The sequence below is a fragment of the Corvus brachyrhynchos genome, unplaced genomic scaffold, assembly GCF_000691975.1.
Source record: "Corvus brachyrhynchos isolate BGI_N302 unplaced genomic scaffold, ASM69197v1 scaffold302, whole genome shotgun sequence".
In the NCBI taxonomy this organism is placed as follows: domain Eukaryota; kingdom Metazoa; phylum Chordata; class Aves; order Passeriformes; family Corvidae; genus Corvus; species Corvus brachyrhynchos.
The window spans coordinates 1,961,455-1,976,730 of NW_008237244.1; the positions used below are offsets into that span (position 1 = coordinate 1,961,455).

The 15,276-nt window shown below is 39.7% G+C and overlaps 1 protein-coding gene across 7 annotated transcripts in view; it reads right to left on the reverse strand.

Moving 5' to 3' along the window:
• The window catches only part of GRHL2 (grainyhead like transcription factor 2), a 68,524-nt gene that overhangs the window by 38,148 nt on the left and 15,100 nt on the right, over positions 1 to 15,276 (reverse strand). For 5 of the 7 annotated variants that reach the window (XM_017730342.1, XM_017730343.1, XM_017730341.1 and 2 more), the window contains exons 3-7: positions 14,446 to 14,513; positions 12,507 to 12,891; positions 9,971 to 10,023; positions 6,591 to 6,747; positions 4,159 to 4,270 (exon numbers count right to left, since the gene is read on the reverse strand). In XM_017730342.1, the coding sequence (XP_017585831.1) occupies positions 4,159 to 4,270; positions 6,591 to 6,747; positions 9,971 to 10,023; positions 12,507 to 12,891; positions 14,446 to 14,513 (775 nt within the window). The remainder of the gene's footprint in view (positions 1 to 4,158; positions 4,271 to 6,590; positions 6,748 to 9,970; positions 10,024 to 12,506; positions 12,892 to 14,445; positions 14,514 to 15,276) is intronic. The other 2 variants (XM_017730339.1, XM_017730344.1) reach the window with 2 other exon arrangements.

Below are 15,276 nucleotides of genomic sequence, written 5' to 3' on the forward strand. Positions count from 1 at the left end.
ACACTCCTGATCTAAAGTTTGCCTAAATCGGTGCTTCAGAAGCATGCTGATTCTTAGCTTTGTAATCAGTTATACAAAGACGTTTTCATATTCTGTGAGACACACAAATGGTTTCAATATTCATTTCCCTTGCTGTTGGTCTCTAAAAAATAATTTCTAGGTAATAACTGCTTTAAAATCATTTATAACAAAAACCATTGCTGCAAGAAGAATTATTTCATGTTTGAGGCAGGCAATCAGTATACTTTTCTCTCATTTGAAACACAAGAATGCTGGCATCTCACTGGGCAAGTGAAATTGTGTCCCTGGGACACATGAATAATTTTGGATACAGAAAAAAAAAAAAAAAAAAAAAAAAAAAAAAAAAAAACAATTGAGCAAGGCAGTAATTTTAATTCAGCTACATCAGACACTGCAGGCTTTACCTAAATGAGCAAAACCTGCAAGCCAAAAAAAAAAAAAAAAAAAAAAAAAAAAAATCACTGTTCAGACCATAGGAACAGCACAAGATAATTGGTGATGTAGCAAATTAACAATGTGTTTGAGAGTGCAGGCAGGATTTTCATTCCCACCTTGAACTCAGATCTCCTTTCTAACTGAAGTCATTGGCTTCACTATCTAAATTCAGCATAGGGATGCAAATGAGAGGAATTAGAAGACACATAAGTAGTTTAATATGCATGTGCACACATCCACCCACCTCTTAAATTTATGATTCACCAGAAAGTGCCTCGTGCAACTGACTGCTGCATATGGGCGTGCTGTGTAGGTGCACTTTGGAAAGACATGAACAAGATGTCTTGTAAAGACACATGTTTTCTTATCCTAAAAGGCTGTCAGAGCCTCACATCCCACCAACCCTTCCCTTATCTGAGCACATGCCTCTCCTTTAATTGCCAAACACAAATCTCGAGTGTCTATGTGACATGCTTTTAAAAAGCAGAGGTGCATCCTATTCCCCTCAATTTACAGGCAATTAAAGAAAGATCCTCAGTTCATTAAGAAAGCATTTACACCTCACAATATTTGAAAGCTGTTAGAGTGACTACAATTTTTCCTCTTCTCCTGCTGTGAGTTACCAGAAGGAGAAAATCAGGGTTGTTCAATATGCAAAAAAAAATGGCTGCACAGGAATTATTTCCTCTTTTGTTGCAAAAATTGCGTATTAAACAATGGCAAATTTTTAATGTTAAACACTAATCATGCATTACATGTCATTGTATACTTTTGCATTGTGCACATAAATAATACAAACTATCCTGAAAAAAACCAAGGGTAAGTTTCTTTGGAGCACAAAGCTTCCACACCCGCTCTTCACATTTGAACCTGTTCCAGTATGTCAAATTATTGTACTTATTCTAAATAATCAGTACCCACTGCACTTAAGTATTGTATTCTTTATTTGACATTTTTTAAAAGAAAAAGCTAGTGATCCAATATCACAGCACCATGAAAAAGTCAACTGTTTTCCCCCTGCCCCCCTTATTCCTGCTAAAAAAAGTAAACAAGCACCTTACTCCTTCAGAAAAATCCATTACAGTACATAGCCTAAATTTTGGAAAATACCTTGCCTTCTTGCTTAGTAAGTGTCAAGCCCTCAGGTTCATTCCTCAAGCACTAAGGACTTGCATACATGTAAGTACATGCTTATCTTATTAATATCAACACATCTTCAGACCTGACACTGCACCTAATCCATTCAAGCATCCCTCCTCCCAGGAGGTGCACCAGCCAGTACACAAAACAAATTAAAGCAGTGACCCCTGTGTGTCTGGAGTGAAGAAGCAAGCCACTATTTCCTCTGATCTCCAGAATATAACTGCAGGCCAGAAAGCAGACAGATCCCTGCCACTATGGAAAGCAGCACAAACACAGTCCCCCTGCCCATCTGAGAGCTGAACAGCTGAAGCCCAGAACTAGAGCATCCCAAATTAATTCGATCCTCTGCCTACTAAGGACCACATCATGCTCTAGATTAAAAGTGCATTCATAAACAATTAAAAAGGATTCACAGATATTAAACATGCTACAAACATCAAAATAAGAGTAACATCTATGGAACAGGTGATGCAGAGTTATAGACACTTAATTTTCTTTGTTAACTACACAAGGCCTGGACATTAACTCAGTATTTAGATGACTCCTTTAGGGATCTGAATTTTTAATGTAAAGGGAAATCTTCATAGAGCCATTCAATATAATTTTGCATGGAAGGGACTTCTGGAGGTTATCTGGTTCAAGCAGGGCCAACTTCAAATTTGGATTAAGTTGCTCAGTTACATCATTTGATGATAAAACTAGAAGATTTTGCTAAATGCAGCTTGATACTTGTATGGGAAAAATAACTGGGAGCCATTCTGGCCTAATAAGCCAGTTAAGCCATAATGCAAGTGCCAAAGAAAATGAAATGGACTTCAGAAATACCATACTTGTAAGAGCTATGGCTATATTTCAGTTGTTCTCAAGAAAACACTACTGAGCAACATCTAAGTCTTTTTTTTCTGAAAACTGAGGTGAACCATGCTCTTACAGCTCTTGTATCTGACAAGAAGTGCTATATCAGTAAGTCTTACTACACCATGCTTTGCTCATGTTTGCAGTCCAAATAAAGAATATGCGCCAGAGTGCCTCAAAAGTCAGCGCAGAGCTATTTCACCTCAAACTAATGGAAAATTAAAAGACATTCACCTTAACACAGGTAAACACACAGCTCATGCACAACACTTATTTTGCAGAGTGCTATTTCACAGAATACGTATCATAAGTTAACTTGTTGGGGTAAGGCAACTGAAATGTGCCAGGACACCACAAGTGCAGTGGAGTCAGAGGGTGTTGGCACTACAGTGGAGCGAGTTCCTCAGCACATACTTTTCAAAGGTATGAGCATTACCACCACGAGCTTGTAGGGACTAGCACAAAAAAACAGGCAGCCTTCAGAAACAGCTGTGACGTGGCCTGCTTGTTCTTTTAATGTGTCACGATAAAAGTAATTTGGTCTGGGGTGGTGGTTTTACTGCCTTAGCTACCCCAAAGGGCAAGAAAAGAAAATGGGGGGAAGGAGGGAAAAAAAAAGGGAAAGAAAGAAGTTAATGAAACAGTTCAGCCAGAATAATGATGATAAGACAAGAGGCAGAGACAAGATTCTGGAAGAGCTGCTTGGACAAAATACACTTGACCTCAAATAACACCAGGCCTCAGTGGAAACTGCAGCATTTGAAAATCTACAGGCACTGCAGCGATTAGGACCACTTGGGGACTGATTCCCTGATCACCCAGTTCAATCGCCCCCAAAATCTCCAAATGTTCTCTACAAGTAACCCCACTTTGGTTTCACCCCCCTCTCTGCCCCTTCTCATTCCTGCCATTCAATGGTTTGGTTCCCTCAGGCGGTCAAAACAAGATAGACTTTGTCTGCTTTGGTCTTGCCGACTCCTTTGACTGGAATCTGTGCAGATGACTGCATGTGTAAACTGCACGTGGGAGGGGAGAAGCGCTTGATGTCTAGACACTGCCACTGACTTCAACTTCAGGCTCCTTGGCAGCAAGTACGTGCTCTTCCTCTGCTAAAATCTCCCAAGCATGTGGATAGGACAGCTGAGGCTGAAATGAGCTTGCAAATACTTTAGATGGGATGAACGGTAAACAAGTCTCTCAGGATAGCACACCAGAGCTTGCTTCTCCCTCACTGCTGACACTGACAAGACTCAAACTCTAGGGGTGTAGGAGTGCTGCACACTCCTTTGCAGTCACCACAGTGATGACATCTTCACTCTTGAGCTGCAATCCCACACCAATTAGCTAACATAACTGTTCCTGGATCAAAGACTGGATCAGCCTTTGAAAGAATAAAGGGAACAGACACTCTGCCATGCCTGAGGAGGTGCAGACCTTGGCGTCCCAACTGCAGAAGGTGGTACACCACTAAATATACATGCAAGGGGCAGCTCTTCTGTGTAACTACTGAGAACCATTCCTTCTGCATGGTCCCTATCCAGCACCATAGACCCCATAGTCCTAGCAGGAAGGAGCCAATGCTAGAAACTGTGGTACAAGCCTTGCAGCCATTGCCAATATATTCCACCATATTCCTGTGCAAGGCACAGAGCTTTCCAGATCTGAAATCCTCCCTGAAATATCTGGAGATCTTCTTACACTCACCAATGTCAAGGACTCTCTGTTTAGCTGTGTGCTGCCGGGAATGCCAGTACTTCCAATATTTCAGCTGTTCATCTCTGTTTTTATCCTCACTGAAAACAACCATGACCACACTCTATGAAAAACAACACCAAAGTCACGTTAGTTAAAATAATTAATAGTCAGGAACACAAAAACTAAAATATCCCATATGCCTCTAATTCTGATCCAGTCACCACCCTCTCCTAATACTTTGGTCGTAGAAGATTGAAGGGTTTTAATCAGTCCAATATTACAATGTACATAAAGACTCAGGGCAGCAGAAATGTAATTGTAAAATAATGCAAGGCCCAGGATTATGTTCTTGATAGTCCAAATCAAATTTAATCATATTCTTAGTTTTTAAAAGTCATCTTCTCTGGCTAAAGGCAGGACATTTTCAGTTTAGCATACACAGTCCAAATACCCTTCTTGGGAACAGGACTCTTGCATACATGTATTTAAAAAATTCAGTGTAACTATTTACTGAGTTTTGCTGAGGTTTTCAATTCATGTTCTGAATTCCCTTTGTTAAATTGTGACTCAAAGGAAACAGATCGAATTTTTATGCAAAATTTTACACAAGCAATATAGGCTTTTTGAAAAAGCCCTGCTGTCGGCAAGCAAAACAACACAAAACAATGAAAGAATGATCATATCAGTTAAAATTAAGTGCAAACAAATCACAGAGAACAAAAACTTCACTTTTAAATATCCTGTTCTTTCTTTAACTCTGAGACATTAAGCACAAAAAAACCACCATCAAGATGTTTTATAAGCTGAGGAGCTGGATCACAATAGATTCATGATCTGTGTCCCTCCACACAAGTCACCAGCATAACCCTTCATGTACTCTGTGACCTTCTACATTCCACCTATAAAAGCTGAACACCATCACCACATCTTCCATGTCTAGCTAGCCTCTCCATGGACACGAGGCAGCACACACTGTGGAGGAGTCCTGAGTAATGCCTGTATGTACTGGGTGGACATCAGGCATGTGTGGCTGGCCAGCTGATGCACTAACCAGCGCTAGCCATGCAGACTAGCTTTTCCACCAAGGACAGCACTAACGTTTTTCCTCTATGAGCCACTTACAGGGAACTTGTAGAGGTTTAATACCATCAAAACCTCTTGCCCCTCTATTTGCTTTGGATGGAACTGGCAATAAATTCAACAGTCACTTGAGTAGGGCCCTGGCAAACAGAACATGATTGTGGAAAGTTGCACATGGTTTCACAATCTTCTGTCAACTACATCCTCCAGAAGGATGTGGTCTCAACTCTCCTTTGTAATTTCCACCCTTCTGCTGCCACAGCTTCAAAACTCATGTGGCAGTGCACTAAACCAGGCATATGAGGACTGGTTTTCAGTCAGACCAGTGAGCTCCTGACTCCAGTTTCAGCTCTACAATTGCTAGAGCTGGAAGCACAAAATGGGAAGTAACGGGTGGCAGGGAAAGACATTGTGTAGCAACAGAGCAGTCTCACATCAGATTCAGCCAACAGCCTTGTATCCTCAGGAAACCAGGCTAAAAATTAACTGCTAATTCAGGTTTCCAAATCATTGCTTCTGTTTATGAAGAGTCTCTCTAAACTTAATGTATGATAGTGGCATACAGGTTGTTGTCTCCTTCTCTGCTCACATTGACTTTCATTGGTTCCTTCGACTAAAGTCACAACATTTTTTGAAGTACTTCTTGTATTTGGATGCAAACACTTTTGCAGCCTCATACATATGCAGCTCTGCCAGCTTCAGGGTAAAATCTACAGGGCTCATTGTTCATTCCAAGGTTACTGGGTTAGGATTTGTTAACTCAAAAATATTACCAAGGAAATCAGGAGGCCTATTCACCAGGTAGATGTTGCTGAGTACACAAACTACAGTTCTACACATAGAATCTAAAATGCAAATCATTCATTTTATTACACTTCTGGGTGAATATCAAGTGAAAGCTCACACACAATGAAAATAATTTACAATTTATGTCACAAAGGATGGATTCAACTTTTCACGTTTTCTCTGAAATGCATTGGAAAGCAGCTTATGAAGTGCACCAGTGAGTGAAGATGGACTACACAGTAGGTGTGGCAGATCTTGGACTTCTTTGCTTTAATCACAGCAATAAGTTCACCAGTGTCAAGTGTAGTATCTGTGTAATCACCATTCTGCCAAACCATAAACTGAGGCAGATATGTATATCATTAACTCATAAGATCACACTCTGAAAAAACTGGACAGCAAAACATTTGTTACCACCATCAATAGGGTTCTCTCCCACCTTTACAGTGAGCATGAGAATAAGCTTGCTCTGTCCTTCCCCCAAGAAAAAAAAAAAAAAAATTAAAAGCCAATCAACCACAACCACATCAATCTGCAGAGCTCCATTCCCACCTAGGAAAGAAATGGGACTATACCCTGACTTTGCTGATGGGGTGCCGGAAGCATTTGTTGTCACCCGTCTCACTCAAGGTGATGGCGTAGAACTGTCCTTTGTTCAAGTAGGTCATGGGTCCTTCCCCTTGCTTTTGACGCAGAGACTTGGTAGCTTCTAGCGTATACTGAAAAGTGCTGCTGAAAAGACAAGGAGAGAAATATGCACAAAATCCATATCACTTTCTCCTTTTCTCTTTTATTATGCAATTATTGCATTTTATAAGGCATAAGAAGCTAATAACAAAATTCCAGGAAAATGTCACATGGCAATTTAAAATTGCAGTTTTCTTTTTTCGGCTTCATCAGGTCCCACAATCAAGCATAAAACTATCTGGACTGTAAGTCTCTTGGATCCAAGGCTAGATCTGTACTTCCTCTGAAAGGAACCATTATGAAGTATAAGACTCTGTACCCCACAATGACAGTGCCAACTATCAGAAGGGGATTCAGTATGATTTGAAAGAAATCATCAGCTCCACAGACATTTAAACTTAGAAGTGTTGCAGAAAGAGAAATAAATAAATAATAATTTTTAAAAATTCCCAACCAGAATAAAATGTGTTGCAAAAGACGGACACAGAGAACGGAAAGTCCAACTGCTACTTTCAGCACAGTTCAAAGAAGGAATATAAAGAGAAGGGACAATAAGTTTATTTGTTTAAAGACAACATGCAAATCAAGGTTTTCATAAGCTTTCTTTTCAAAATTAGTCAGACTGAATGAAGTGCCTACATTTAGCTCTATCTTCAATCAAGTAATCTCCCTTTAGAAAAATATCAGGGAAAAACAGTTTGCTCTTGTGTTGAAATTTTAGATCTTAAAAAGACCCTCCTTTCACAGAAGAACTTTCCAATTTCAAAGCAGTTCCCAAACCATGAAAAGTTAAGGCACCATTAACTAGTGAACTGTTAGCTGAGCCTCTTCAGCCACCTCCTCCAGTAATGGGCTTGAACAATAATCCACTAAAAATGATGCCTGCAGCTCCTCACATTCTCTTAAATGAAAATAATGTTGATCTTGCAAAAAAAAAAAAAAAAAAAAAAAACAACAAAATAAAAAACACCAAATCTTTTTTCAAACTGCACAGGAACCTTAAAGCAAGGAGTCCTCATGAACTGGAGATACGGTGGAAGTATTTTCACAAAGGTCCTAATTCAGCAAAGTATTTAAGCAGTGCTGGAGCAGAACAAAAAGGAGGATATATGTTGGTCCAAAACAACAGTGTATCCTTGACTTTATAATTCAAGAAAATACTCTGGATCATCATAGTACTGCCATAGCAATATAGAAATAAAGGGAAAACAAAAAATATTTTAACTATCCAAGGGGGAAAAAACCTACAACAAAATACATAAATAATAATTACATTTAAATCCCCACTTGAAGAAAAGGTAGAAAAACCCAACAGATCCAGTCTTTCCATCCAAAAGAAGTTTCAGATAGTTTAGTATCAATTATTCAGTTTAGTAGCAATCATTCAATCAAATGAAGACAACATCTAAGTGTTTCTTAGCTTATAAATTGAAATCCAGCCATTTTTCTAGTTGCTTAAAAGTTACAAATCAAAGCAAAACTAAGATAAAAAGCAAACACTCATCTATACCTATCCAACCCACCGATGACAGCACTGGTGCTTCCACACCATCAGCTGCTGCCACCATGAAGACTCTTGCATGCAGAGGGAAGGCAGCACAAAGGCACGTCATCCCCTTCGCTGTGGCGTGTGCTGGCCCAGCCCCTCCGTCCCATGTGCAAGGGGAACAGAGGCACTGCCACCACTGGCAAGTGTGGACCTGTCTGAGTGGACTGGAAGAGCTACACCACCAGTGCTGCAGACCCAGCATCCACCCTGCTGCACCACTTGTCCTACGGATAGACCACCCATTACAGGTAGGGGCACAGCCTTGATTTAGTGTCACACAAAGGGACTGCAGGTTGTGTGCTCAAGACCACTTCATGACACATCAAAGCACACTGAGTGCCCTGGGAGATGTGCCTTAAAACCTCAAACCAGGCAGAAGAACTAACGAGGAATGATCAAAGTCAGACACACACAATGCCTTAACAGAACTGCCTACAATCTGCCACAGGCTGGTCTTCTGTTTCCTGGCATTCTGTATGTTTCAGTCAAAAAATGTAAATCCCAGACACATTGCACTTGGCCAGTTTTGGAGCCTCTCTGCAGTACCATTTGAGAGTTTTCTTCTTGTTTCCAGTGGGCAATCAAAGCATGGCCTAGACCAGAAGGATTACTCTCACTCTTAAAACTTATTGCAGTCACTTGTATTATTATCATACTATTCTGAACCTCACCATGAGTCTCAACTAAACCCCTGCGTAGTCACTAAGGGATCTTCTAGCAGACTTCTGACTACTTTCATATTCACCACTTCTTTTTTCAATCTGAAATTCTTATTTCTGAGCCTTCCACTTCCAGGTAAACTAAATACATCTTTTCTGGGAGTTTTCTTAATGTACATTCAAAAGTTTCATTCTTAACGTGACCTGGACCATAGCACAAAATACTTAAATGTGTGAGAATTGTTAACACCACCAATGCTTCAGGATTCAATTTTACAAATGTTCAGTGTAGTAAGTGAGCAGCCTTTGCTAAATATCTGTTTCATACCTTCTGCCTATATAATGACTCAGTTCTGAGCTCACTGCAGTTAATGATTGTTTTAACATTCTTCAGAAAAAATATCAAGCTGTAAGGAACCTTCGCCACAGTCGCAGTCATTTGCCTAATCCACGAAAACTACGTAGGCATGTTCCTGTTTCTAAAGTGAGAGTAATCTCTCAGATATAAACAGAACCATTCCCAAGCATGAAATGAAGCATCAGCTTTAAAAACTTTAGTCCCTTTATCTAGTCTTTACTAGATAAAGGGATTCTGCAGTGTTTGCCCATGCTACATACACATTTTTCTGTGCTTAGGAAGAACAGTATTCTTTTCAAACTTCAATTTTTGAAGCTTTTTCTTGAAGCTTTTCAACTGTACATTTGACTTGTGCATTCTGCCATCCTGAAAAGATTTTTCATGACCTGGCTGTCAAAGCTATGCTCTTTTATCTGGGGAACCTCTCAACAGTTTTCATCTTGAGTATCTCAGGAAGGCTTCAGAGGAGTTAATAATTTAAAACAATGCTGAGCAAAGGCAATAGGTGAAGATATAAACTGGCCAAATCCAAGAGCTAACATGAGCAAGAGAATAAGAGGAGACTGGTGCTTGGCAGCACCAAGGGAGCCCTGCAGGTACCCCTGGGTGAAGAAAGGAAGGGTAGGAAGAGGACACAGGCAGCTACTCCTCAGTACATTCCTGCCTGATGCCAGTGAACACATTGCAAAGCTTATGCCATACCTTGTTTGTTCATAAATATATTCTTCAGCCCCCACTGACACACTCCGATACTTCTGAAAAATAAGACCAATTAAACACTGTTTGATACAATCAAAAGGCAAATACCAAAAAAAGTGTAACTATGTTTATCTAAAGACAACACAAAAGAAACCATCAACAAATTAAAACTCAAAATACCTAAAAACTCGAGTGAATATTAATATGCTAGTTGCATTTTATATGAAGGTTAGAAGTTGTCATTGTAAAAAACGCTCAATTTACTTACCTAACCTCAAATAATTTGTTTACACTATAAAGAACTAACAAACTAAGCACAGCTAATCAAGAAAATGAAAGAGATGAGAACGGTATATTCATATAATTGTTAAAATTGTATCCAAAGAATACAGCACGTGATTGACCAAAGTGTTCACTACCACAGTGATCTATAAAAACTCAGCACTCCTTCAGTATAACCAACTAAGTCACTCCACAAATGTTTTGAAACCATTTCTAAATACGTATTTATAATGCTTCTAAGTACTAGAGCAAATCCAAGCCCAGTCATTCTCACTACCACTTAGGAAATACTTTGTAAGCACTTAGGAAAACTAGTAAGAACTGCTGCATTCCTACTTCTAAATACTAATTTAGCCTAAGTTTCTTTTGGTATGTTTTGACATTTTACCTTATGGTCTCCCCACACCTGCTGCATCAAGCTGTGCCTAAACAACAGTAGCTGGAGAAGCAGTCAGAGCACAGCCAGGCAAAGCACATCCTGGGGTTTGGGCAGTTGAGAAAAAACAAAGGGACAGGCTCAGTGCTGAGTGAGGCTGCAGCATGGTGGCAAAGCTCTTCCTGCTCCCATGCCACATGCATGTGAACAGTTGGGGTTAGAAGGACACCAACAGTGGCACACGCCCCACCTAACAACTATGGCTGGGGACCTAAAGTTAATTGTTTAGTATCCCCTGTAGAGTTAATAGGGGAGGTGGAGATGGAGGGGAGTCAGTGCACCTAGAAAACCACTCCGCCTACTTTTGGCAAGCAGATTTGAACTGATTCTTTCTCCACAGACTGCACAGAAAGCCTAGATGACAAGTAGTGCACCCTGTTATTAACCAATAATTTTAAAAACATGTAACAATATATTACCATTTTCACAAAATTACTATAACACAGAATTTGGGATGCAAAGCCAACATATAGATGTCAAGTTCCTTTTTACGTCCAAATTTAACAAGTTTGGATGTTTGACAGCTCTCTGCACAGAGCAGATGAACTGTTTGGGAACCTCTCAGCAGCATGTCCCAGAAAAAAATCAGTGTAATGGAATCACTCTGCTACAGCACCCCAGGGAAAGCCATGAGAATGGTACCAGAAGAGCCATTTACCAGTAACAATTGAAAATAGCTGAAATAATGTGATTTGATAATGCAGAGCAGCGTCTCCAATCCAAGGTTCGATCCTACTGATTTTACAATGGGAAGCTAGATGTCTTCATTATTTATTCATTTAGTTGACCTACACGTGTTGTATATCTGAAAACAGATTTCACCTCCAGACATCCTGGATCTGTGCTGCTCAGGGAGAAAATTTATTTTTCTATAATACATGTCCACAAACACACAGTAAATTTCTCATACACTCAATCAGGGCAGCTCAGCCTTAATGTAGCTGCCTTATACTCTTGCTATGTTTACAATTTTGTGGAGTTGGGAGGAGAAAAACCCTAAGGGAGCTGTACCATCTAATCTCTCTAATTATTTGCAGAGTACTGTCAACTTTAAATAATCTTTACCTTTCCACATTTCCAGCTTGTTTGCATTATTCTGCAGCAGGCAAAAGCAGCCAGAGGGTACTGACCATACTAAAGCTGACTGTAAAATTTCTTTGACTCAGTAAAACTGTAAAATAGTTAGACAGAGCTCTCCTTATCTTTCTTCTCTTCATTCCTGTACATATACGTGCTGTTGTTCTTTGCCTCTTGAATTCTCTATCCACTCTATTAGTCTAATTCTGCCACTTTTTCTCACTTGCCTGTGTTGCAGAATAGAGCTTAGTGCAACAAACAGCTTCTGAATAAATTACTGGGGTTTATCCAGCAGCAGAGGCTGTTGCTACTCATTTGCGCTTCCAAAAGAACATCTAGAATTTCCCTGTTACAAAGTGGTCCCTATTTCTTACTGTTACAAAGAGGTCTGAAGGCAGATCTTGTTAATGGTAAATAAACCTTCTTTCAGAATGACAACTATCTTCTACTTGACACAATATCTCCAAAGACAAAAATCAATATTTATTATTCTCAGAATTTTCAATAAACATCTTTAAAATTGTCTTCTGAAATGCCTCATGATGCTCCCCTATAATCAGAGCACAGCCTGACAGGAATACAGCAAGGAGTAGAAATTAATTTGTTGAACAAGCATCACTGTTCTTCTAATGGCTCTTGTGGACAGTTCAAATCTCCTTATCTTGTTTACAAGCTCAAATACCCTAATCTTGTTTACAGCTTTTTATTGAGTTCTTAGATGCTAATTTGAGGTGAAAAACTTACTTCTGTTCCTCCATCTTTGAAGGTGTCACTGTAGGTACTGTCAGGAGTACTGCGCTGGTCATCTTTGAGATAATTTGTGTGGGGAGCAATGTTGGACACTTCATATGGTTCAAAGATAACCCCTCGGTGTTCCTCGTTTTCTCCTCTTGCATAGTGTGTTTGTGGGGTCATAAAAACAGGGGTGAATTCTTCTGCTTTAACCACAGTCACTGCGGTCCCTGTGATGGGCGTTGAGCTTCCAGACACATTTGTGTTGTATTCCCTTTTGGACGACTCCAAAGGATCTTGGTTCAAGGAGAGATTAACTGGCACTGTCTTCAGGACTTGCACACGGTTCTCTCCCCCACTCAAGTTATTCTGAGCTTCCGTGGTATTAAGACAATTTCTGTGAGACAAAACCAAAAAATGTTATGAACTGTCCTGAGAGAGGAAATCTCCTCCTTAAATAGTTTAACGGTCTTAGATGTCAGGGAAGGAGATTTTTCAGTTCTGATAAGCCACTGCCATAAAAAGTAATACATTAACAAATACTAGGCAAAAGAAGTTGTGAGGCAAGCAGAGAGGTCCAGTGCTCTTTAACAAATGGGGAAAGAGAACACATTTGATTTGACTTGTTGCAATAAATTCTGGGTATCCAGGGTTGCTCTTGCCTTAGCTTATAATTTGGATGCAAAAATCAATCCAGCAGTGCAACAGCCTTTAGACAAAATAAGAATAAAGTGTAAGGTAAGGTATGGATTACTCACAGTAGATATTTTGCACATGAAATAGGCAGAATATCAACAGCAAAAATCATACGCTGATGGCATGTTCTTTCAGGCTGCTGACAGGCCACTACTGTTTGCTTAACTCTGGTACCAATGCTCTTTTAAAAGAGCAAACCCAGGAATCCCATTGTAGCAGAGTAGATCAGTAACTATAGTGGCTGCAAGGTAACCTCAGCAGCATTCCCACATTTACCCACAGTTGCTGTTGAAAGCAATCTGATTGCTGATAGTAGTGCACTGACATAAAATTGTTAACTCATAAAACTTTTAGTAGATATAACATTGCTTTGTTTTCAACCAGGAAAAATGCTCTGACACTACAGTTCCTCTCTCCTGGCTTTCCACTGAAGGCCAGTTTTGTCAATCACACTCAATTTAGGAATTTCTCTGGTGTTTGTAGAAGAAAAACTATCCCTCAAAAAAAATTTCATAGCCTATTTTGAAACAGTAAATTTATACTACTACCTATTGAAACACTCACCTTGTGAGCAGCTGGTGGAGACCATCTAAGGCTGTCACAAATTAGCTACATTGAAATAAACCTTGTGTGGCTCATCTGCATCATAATTTTATACGGAGATACCTTCCAGTATGTAAAAACTTCATTCTTTCTACAAAAATATGCACTCTTTATTGTTTGCAAGTCTTAATAGTAGGAGGCAGCTTCTTTTGACTCAAGTCACTTTTAGCCTACAGAGAAAAGCTGAAATCTGAGAGGAGCGAGAAAAACATTCTAAGCAAATAATTTTAAGAGAGATACTTTATTTGCTGGGCAGACCCTAAGTTATGTTAAATAAGACTCTATAAATGAGGTTACTGAGGTCAAACTACTCACTTTTTGCCCTACAACAAGAAAACAAAGAAAAACAGCCAATAGCCAACTGTCAATATAATCTGATTTTACTAATCTCAGCAGCAGCAGCAAAACAACACCACCAAATACAAACAGAGAGCGAAACTCTGCTACTTTGCAAACTGCATGTTTGAGAATACTATCCATTTTTTCTAATCAATTAAAAGTAAAAAGGAGTAAAATGTGCGTCCCAAAACAGCTTTCATTCTTTCAACTTTTGAAAGAAAACCATAAACCCCTCAGGCTATCACAGTTCCTTCAGTTCACAACTGATCAACACTTTCAGTAGCTGGGTGTATGATTTTGAATAATACCGTACCTTTTATCTTGGTCTTCTTGATTATCACTCACTTTGTTAACAGACAACAGCCTTTTATCTCTGGGAACCTGAGAACAACACCAGGCATGGGGTCAGGTAAATGCAACTGTCAGGCATTTGCAGCTTCAGACTGCTCTACTGCAACAACTAGAAAAATGTAACTCTATCAGTGTTGTCTAGGTCGCAGATGCCAGGAGTTATTTTTCTTTGGGAGACTGATTGTGAACAGAAAGAAAAGTTCCAAAGAGAAAAAATGTAGGAATTGTTTTCTTTTCTAGTTCTTGGGCACACCAGTCAGGAGCAAAGCCCTCTTATTTATGTTCTATCTTTTGAATATCAAGCTAGGCCAAGCTATCTCAAAATCAAAGCTCATATTATTCCAAAAACACACGCACACTTTTCACTTAAAAAAAAAAGATGAGAAGGAAGATACGATGCTTTGGTGAGCTCTGCACTGAGACCATTTTAGCTCAGACAAAAAAGGCTTTTCAATTAAACCATAAGCACCAGGTAAGCCCTCCTGTTAGAGAGCAGCCTGGAGAGTGTAGGACTCCTACCTAGGGAAAGTTTGTGGATCTTTCTCTCCTAGTATGGGGACAGGTCAGGACATGCTGGTATATCATCAGAAACACTGACTTCTGCTTTGCTGATTACATCAACAGCTACGAGAAGTAAAAACCCAGTCAAGTCTGGCCCCTTGACAGACTCAGAATTGACACCAAGTGACTTAAAAGATTTGTATTCCCACATACCGGTTTCCTGACACCAGCACAGATATGAAATCACCAAGGGCAAAGGTGCTGCCATGACCATATTTTTCTTTCCCTGCTG